We start from the raw sequence: 7900 nt of genomic DNA, 5'->3' as shown, positions 1-7900 counted from the left end.
TGGCGCGGGCCCGCCCCACCCGTGGCCCCGCCCCCTGCCTGCCCACACATGCCAGTGCCCTTTCATCCCTAGGACCCAACTGGAATGCGGGTGGGGCTGGTGTGGGCGGAGGCTGGACTGGGCGGGGAGTCCCCGAGCTCAAGCCACCCTGCTCCCCTCAGGTTCCCTGAGGAAGACCCGTGCTGGGGGGACAGCCATGAGTACCGCCTCTGCCAGCTGCCAGTAAGCTAGGTTCACCCCCCTCGCCCCCCCAGCCTGCCCTGCATCCCTCTCACTTCCCCGCAGATGCTCCACGTACGCCTTGCCATGCCTCCAGGTTCCCGGGGCTCCCTGGAGTTGACACACCTCTTTCTACCCCCAGGAATGTCCCCCAGGGGCCGTACCCTTCCGGGACATACAGTGTGCACTCTACAATGGCCGCCCTGTCCTGGGCACCCAGAAGACCTACCAATGGGTGCCCTTCCACGGGGGTGAGTAACCTAGCCTTTTGTCAGAGCTGGTTCAGGAGCAGAAAGGGAATTGGAGACTTGCACAGAGAATGGGGACATTGGCACTGGGGCTTTGAAGGCTATGTAGGAGCTGGTGAAGTAAAGCAAGAAGCAGTGACCGAAGGAAGCAGGGTCCATTCTGCAGAGGCCAAACACCAGCCTGAGGATTTACGCAGTGCTGTATCCAGAGGCCAACAGTTCTTAAACTTATCCCAGTAACAGGAAATGTCGCACTGAGCTGAAAATAGCGAGTTATATAACTGGGTGCCCGGGGCAGCACGCCTCCAGATTGAAGGGAGACTGGCAGCTTCAGACACCGTCGTGGAGACACATAGATAAGAAAAGCCTGGGATGGGGAAAAGTTCCACCCTTCAGCCTCCTGGGCTGGTTTTCTGCCTCTTCTTGCTTTTGCCCTGAGAATTGAAGGAACCTTGTGGAAATCCCACCCCTAACAAAGGCCAGCCTCTACCAGCTCCTGATCTGACTAGGCTGTCTGCCCGCCAGGCCCAGCTGGGTGGAGGGCCCAAGTTTGAAGCTCAGGCTGGCAACTGGGCTATGTGCCCGAGGGGGTAATCCGAGAGCCTATTTGGCTCAAGGGAAACTGAGGCCCAGGCGACATCATACTCCCTCAGTTCGGACAGACTTTTTACTGGGTCTGAATGGGATGGGTAACTGAAATGAAACGGATTGAGATCTGGGGCAAGGTCTGGAAAAAGAAGGTGGGAGGTGGGGATCTAGGGAGAGGCTGGGCCTGAGTAGGAAGGCCTGGAGGGTAGAGGGGGTGTGGTCTGATGGAGAGGGTGGGGCAGTTAGGTTAGAAAGAGGCCCTGACCTGAGTGGGAGGAGCAGGAGCTTGGTGCTGGGCCCAAGAACTGAGTTCTGCCTGGTGCTGGCAACGGTGTCTAGCAAACAGTAGGTGTGCGGAGTCAGTGTACAACACTGAAGGAAGGAAAGAAGGATGGCAAGGAGGGTAATTAATAATGGATAGCACCTTCAAGAGTGGACCTAGTCTAATCTGGAGTCCTTGCCTGGGAGAGGCCTCATTACTGGAGGCAGACCTGGCTGTGCTTCAGCCTCGAGGTATAACTTTGGCTGAACCTCTTAGTAGCTTTACTCCTCTCACCCTGCAGCGCCCAATCAGTGTGAGCTCAACTGCCTGGCCCAGGGGCATACTTTCTACCACAGCTTTGGCCGCGTCCTGGACGGTACCCCCTGCAGCCCAGGAGCCCAGGGTCTCTGCGTGGCTGGCCGCTGTCTGGTAAGGATGCGCCGGGCCCCTCCCCACCCCACCCCCTCCGTCCTGAGGTTCGAACTCGGGGCCCAGGCGCCGTCCCTCAGCTCTGCAGCTCCAGGCCAGCGCCCTACCACGTGAGCCACAGCGCCACTTCCGGTTTTGGAGTGGTTCCCGGGAGGTAAGAGGCCCAAGGGGACTTTCCTGCCCGGGCTGGCTTCGAACCACGATCCTCAGATCTCAGCCTCCGGAGTAGCTAGGATGACAGGCGTCAGCCACCGGCGCCTTTGAGCCCCCAGTCCCCGCCCTCTCCTCCCGCTCCCCGCCAGCCGCGTCTAAGCCGGTGAACCGCGTGTCCCTGACTCTAGAGTGCCGGCTGTGACGGGGTACTGGGCTCGGGCGCCCTCGAGGACCGATGCGGCCGCTGTGGCGGTGCCAATGACTCTTGCCTCTTCGTGCAGCGCGTGTTCCGTGACGCCGGTGACCGCCCCCCCCCCCCCCCCCCCCGCCCCCCCCCCCCCCGCCCCGCCCCGTCCCTCGCACCACCTCGGACGGACCCTTTAACCAGTCACGCCCCCTCCCCCTCCCCCAGAAGCGAAGGCCTAGGCTGATTGGGCAGCCTGAGGCCCAGCCCCTCGCGCCCGTCCTTCTGATTGGCTCCTTCGTAGGTCGTCCCACCCTCCCCGGAAGCGATAGGATTCCCACCCTTTCCCTGCCGCGCTGTAGCGCTCCTCGCAACGCCGGTCGCTCGCGCGGACCTAGTTAACTAGTTGCCTCCTCGACGTGTCTCAGTGAATCCTCACATCCCCGTTCAAACGCCCCCCCGCCCCCCGTGGGCACCCCCCATATTCTCCCGCGCAGGTGCCTTCGCGGGCTACTGGAACGTGACCCTGATCCCCGAGGGCGCCAGACACATCCGCGTGGCCCAGCGCAGCCGCAACCACCTGGGTACGGTGGAGGCCGGAGCGGGAGGCGGTTGTCCCCGGCCGCAGCTCGGGCAGGGGTGGGGAAACCGAGGCCGGGGCGGTGGGAACGGGGCGTGCGGGCGCCCAGAGGCCTTCCCTTGCAGCGCTGCTGACGGGCGACGGGCGCTACGTGCTCAACGGGCGCGGGGCGGTCAGCCCGCCCGGCACCTTCGAGGCCGCGGGCACCCGCGTGGTCTACATCCGGGCCCCGGGGCCCGAGGAGACGCTGCACGCCGCCGGCCCCACCTCCCAAGACCTGCTCCTGCAGGTGCGGGGCGGGGGGGGGGGGAAGGTCAGAGGTCAGCATCCGGGGACCGGAGGCTGGGTCCGCAGGAAGAGGATCTGAGCGGGAGGCGGGGTGAGGGGTGCAGGCTGGGGTCCCGCGGGGGACCCACGGGTCAGCCCCCGGCCCCCGCCCCTCCTCGCCAGGTCCTGCTGCAGGAGCCCAACCCCGGGGTGCACTTTGAGTTCTGGCTCCCTCGGGAGCGCTACGGCCCCTTCCAGGCGCAGGCGCAGACTCTGGGCTGGGCCCTGCGGCAGCCTCAGCCCCGGGAGGTGGAGCCCCCGTCCCCGGACCTCCCCCCCGCGGCCGTCCCCACGAGGGCCCGGACCCCGCCCCCAGGTGAGGTGCGGTGCACTGGGGTGGGGGCTGCGGGAGGGGTGATCCCCTCCCCTCACAGCACTGTCCCCCCCCCCCCCGACACCCGCGGTCGCGCCCACCGGCTGCTCCACTACTGCGGCAGCGACTTTGGTGAGACCCCGGCCCCGACCCTCACCCAGCCCTGAATAACTAGACCTGATGACCTCTGACCTCCTATGACCCCGTTGTGCCAGTCTTGGGGCTTAAACTCGGGGCCTAGGGATTGTCCCTGTGCTAGTGCTCTACCAATTGAGCAAGCGTTTCACTTCCAGCTTTTTGCTGGTTAATTGGAGATACCAGTCGCAAGGACTTAACTGCCCAGGCTGGCTTGGAACTGTGACCCTCAGATCTCAGCCTCCTGAAGAGCTGGGACTACTGGTGTCAGGCTCCTATTTAACTCCGCTGGTTGAGACTTCTAACCCATCATTGACCCTTGACCTGGCTCTGCTGACCCTCATCCTGGCCCTGCCCACAGTGTTCCAAGCCCGAGTTCTGAGCCGCCACCGCCAAGCCCAGGAAACCCAGTATGAAGTTCGAATCCTGCTGATTTATAAGAACCACTCACCACTACGGACTCGAGAGTATGTGTGGGCACCAGGCCACTGCCCCTGCCCACCACTGGCTCCCCACCGAGATTACCTGCTGGCTGTCAGGCGCCTCGTCAGCCCTGATGGCACACAAGACCGGCTGCTGCTGCCTTACGCTGGCTATGCCCGGCCTTGGAGCCCAGCTGAGGACAGCAGGGCTCGACTGGCCTCCCGCCGTTGTCCTCTCTGAACCCCTAGAGGATGCCTTCACTACACACAGCAAGAACAGCACACCTGACAGACCTCAAACTCAATGCAATTTGTCCTTTCTCCATGGCTCACCCTCACCCAGGAAATTTCCAATAGCTCCCATATGCAGCCGTGTGATTTCCCTGTCACACAGACACCTTTGCATGCAGTTGGATCCATTGTCACAAGCAGATAGGCCCTGGTGAGGATACACTAAGACTGAGCAGATGCGAACGCTTATTTCTCTTCTCATCTTGGCTGCCAGGAAGCTCATAGCTATTATTTACAGCCAGAAATGTTGTGTCTTTTAGTTTTCCTTGCCTGGCACTCAATTGCTTAGTCATGAATAAGCAGGTTCAAGAGAAAGACCTACCTAAAAAGACATTATAATGTACTTCTCCATCTTTTCCTGGCACCATGAAGCTCCTCACCCAGACATGTTGTGTGCTCATTTCTCTCTCTCTCTCACACACACATCCCCTTGTACATTCACAGACTGGCATACCCTTTAAGGAGACATGCTTACAAAGGCAACTGTAGTCTACTTATTTTCTCCTTTTGTCCTAGCTACCAGGAGGCTCACCTAATTTTGCGCTCTAGCTGAGTTTCCTTCAGCCAACAGACTGAGGTTTCTTTTTAATTACTTTTTCCAAAATATTGCACTTGTATATATTCATCCTCAGAAACTTGTCACCCTGGGGTCACAGGATGACCTTGTCACCTCTCCACCTCTCCCCTGCATGCCTCACCAGCGCCCAGGCAAGGACAAGAAATACAGAAGGATGGGGCAGGGGAAAGGGCTCTTTTAGCCTCTGAGCCCCACATCGCTCGCCTCCTGAGTCCTATCTTCTGGGAGCAGTAGATAGCTAGGGGAATGTCAGCCCCCCTCTGTGGGCTTCTGCTTTCTCCCCTTGCTGGGGACAATCTGCTCTATAGCAGCCCAGCTTGTGTGTGTGTGTGTGTGTGTTGGTACTAGAACTTGAACTCAGGGTCTCTCCCTTTCATTTAGCTTTTTTTTTGCTCAAGGCTGGTGCTTGGCCACTTGAACCACAGCTCCACTTCAAGGCCTTTTTTTTTGCTGGTTAACTAAAGTTAAGAAGGCTCATAGAAGGCTCATAGAATTTTCCTGCCTGGGCTGGCGTTGAACCTCAATCCTCAAATCTCAGCCTTCTGATTACAGGCGTGAGTCACCGGTGCCTGGGTTTTCCTGGGTCCCAGTGGCTCATCCTAACTATCACCTCTGCCCCATGGGGTCTTGCTGACTGCAGTTGCGCCCTTTAGAGGCCCCCTCTAGGGGCTGCTGGTGGGTAAAGGGCAGAGGGAGAGGAACAGGGCAGCCAACATAAAGGGAATTGGCTAAGGCCTAGCTCCTTCCCCTTCTAGGGGCCTCAGGCCTGTATGTCTCCTTTAAGCCCCTGGGGAGGTGGTCCTCTCCTGAGGTCCCTCCTTCGCCCCTCCATTCAGGCATTCCAGCAGTATTTATTGAGCACCTGCAGTGTGCCAAGGGCCCAGCAGTCTGTGCAGTAGCCCAGGCACTTTGGTGTGTCAGCTACAGGTGCTGCGGGCTAGGCCAATTCAGGAGGGATGTGTGGTGCCTTCGCACCCCCTAGTGGCAGAACGAGGGACAACCAGGGCTTCCGTTAAACCAGCTGTCCACATCCCCTAGGGGCCCTTGTGGTTACTTTTCTGGACCATTTCGTCCCCATTTACACCTCAGTTTCCATCCTCTTGGGTTCCCACAGCTGTCCCCTCTGCTTCTATGGGTTGGGATAAATCAGGGAATGGAGATTCCTCCGCCATTGATCCCCAAATGGCTACCTGGAACCAAATAGACGTATCCAGGGTCCACACACTCAGACCTCCAGTTGTGGCCTGCTGTTTGTGATGCAGAACAAGGCAGAAAAGCCAGGACGGGCTGGGAAAGACAAGGCAGCTGGCTGTGCCAGCAGGAGGCTGGCTGGCTGGCCTCTAACCGCTGTCATCTCAGAACCCAGACCCAAGCCAGGCACCAGTGGCTCGCCTGTAATCCCCGCTACTCTAGAAGCTGAGATCTGAGGACCTCACCGTTCAAAGCTAGCCCAGGCAGGAAGCTCTGTGAAACTCTGATCTCTAATTAACCACCAACAGCACCAAAGATGGAGCTGTGGCTCAAATGATGGAGTGAACAGTGCCCAGGTACTGAGTTCAAGCTCCAGGACTGACACAAACAGAAAACCAAAAAAATCAGAACCAGACTCAGAGGCAGAATGACTCCCTCTTGTGATTGTTCCCTGACCACTGGTAATAAAAGTCATTGTCTTGATTTGTTCTCTGGCTTTGGAACAATCTAATAAAGGGAAGGAAAATCCTTAGTACTGAAGCTACTGAAACCAACATAATTGGCAAGGAGACAGCATCCTTATCCAGCAAGAACAGGAAGATCTCTGTCATTAATTACATTATAAGCAATAATAAAAACTGCAGATGAGGGGCTGGGAAGGTGGCTCAGTGGTAGAGTGCTTGCCTTGCATGCTCAAGGCCCTGAGTTCCATACCTCAACACCACATGAGCAGAAAAAGCTGGAAGTGGCGCTATGGCTCCAGTGTTAGAGCACTAGTCTGGAGTTGAAGAGCTGAGGGACAGCACCCAGGCCCAGAGTTCAGGCCCCACGACTGACAAAAATAAAAACAAAAGCAAAACTAAAAACTGCAGATGACAATGCCATGTGCAGGTGCTCCATGACTATAACCTGGGCTACATAGGAAGCTGAGATCTGAGGATCAAGGTCCAGAGCCAGCCTGGGCAGGAATGTCTGTGAGACTCTTAGCTCCATTTAACCAATAAAAGCTGGAGGTGGAGCTGTGGCCCAAGTGGTAGTGTGTGGCCCTTGAGAGAGAAGGCTAAGGACAGCAGATCCTGAACTCAAGCCCCAGTTCTGGCACAGAAAAAATAAAAATAAAGTCAAGCCAGGCGCTGGTGACTCACGCCTGTAATCCTAGCTACTCAGGAGGCTGAGATCTGAGGATCACAGTTCGAAGCTAGCCCAGGCAGGAAAGTCTATGAGCCTCTGATCTCCAATTAACCACCAGAAAACTGGAAGTGGCACTGTGGCTCAAAGTGATAGAGCACTAGCCTTGAACAAAAGAGCCCAGGGACAGTGCCCAGGCCTTTAGTTCAAGCCCCATGACCACCACCACCACCAACAAAAATAGTCAAATAATGAATATGGTGAGCTTGTGACTTATTTGTGTGAAACAGAAGGAAGAGTATAGCAATTATTCCATTACCCCCAGGATATTTCCAGCGAAGGAGCTATAGACACTGACCCTAGCAAAACATTCAAGAAACCTCATCTCAATGAATCAGAAGCTGGGCACAGTTATAGATGCCTGTCATCCCAGATACACAAGACACAGAGATACAGATGTCATGGTTCAGGCCAGCCTGGGTGAACATCTGAGACTAAAATATAGCTAAAGCATAAAGGGCTGAGAGGATGGGTCATTGGTAGACACCAGCCTGACAATCACCGACCACCACCGCCAATTTCTTTTTTCCCTGAGGAAGATTTTATTAGTAATATTGCAAAATTCAAGCAGATGTCAATGGTAAGCACATGGGATTTATACATGTGAGATAGATAGATAGATAGATAGATAGATAGATAGATAGATAGATAGATAGATAGATAGATAGATAGGTAGATAGATAGATAGATAGATAGATAGGTAGATAGATAGATAGATAGATAGATAGATAGATAGGTAGATAGATAGGTAGATAGATAGATAGATAGATAGATAGATAGATAGATAGATAGA

At 56.3% G+C, this 7900-nt stretch overlaps 2 protein-coding genes across 2 annotated transcripts in view; one reads left to right on the top strand and one right to left on the bottom strand.

Moving 5' to 3' along the window:
• Adamtsl5 (ADAMTS-like 5) overlaps positions 1 to 4615 on the top strand; it is a 12178-nt gene extending 7563 nt beyond the window's left edge. Inside the window, exons 3-11 of the mRNA XM_013022696.1 lie at positions 73 to 222; positions 362 to 470; positions 1619 to 1746; positions 2088 to 2199; positions 2581 to 2667; positions 2789 to 2952; positions 3114 to 3298; positions 3365 to 3435; positions 3800 to 4615. Of these exons, the coding sequence (XP_012878150.1) occupies positions 73 to 222; positions 362 to 470; positions 1619 to 1746; positions 2088 to 2199; positions 2581 to 2667; positions 2789 to 2952; positions 3114 to 3298; positions 3365 to 3435; positions 3800 to 4101 (1308 nt within the window). The 3' untranslated portion in view covers positions 4102 to 4615. The remainder of the gene's footprint in view (positions 1 to 72; positions 223 to 361; positions 471 to 1618; positions 1747 to 2087; positions 2200 to 2580; positions 2668 to 2788; positions 2953 to 3113; positions 3299 to 3364; positions 3436 to 3799) is intronic.
• Positions 4616 to 5377: 762 nt separating this feature from the next.
• The window catches only part of Reep6 (receptor accessory protein 6), a 6817-nt gene continuing 4294 nt past the window's right edge, over positions 5378 to 7900 (bottom strand). Inside the window, exon 5 of the mRNA XM_013022695.1 lies at positions 5378 to 5400. Within this exon, the coding sequence (XP_012878149.1) occupies positions 5378 to 5400 (23 nt within the window). The remainder of the gene's footprint in view (positions 5401 to 7900) is intronic.

Source organism: Dipodomys ordii, unplaced genomic scaffold (assembly GCF_000151885.1).
Source record: "Dipodomys ordii isolate 6190 unplaced genomic scaffold, Dord_2.0 Scaffold64, whole genome shotgun sequence".
In the NCBI taxonomy this organism is placed as follows: Eukaryota; Metazoa; Chordata; class Mammalia; order Rodentia; family Heteromyidae; genus Dipodomys; species Dipodomys ordii.
Note: the sequence above shows the minus strand (reverse complement) of the source record. Positions and strands in the feature narration are given on the sequence as shown.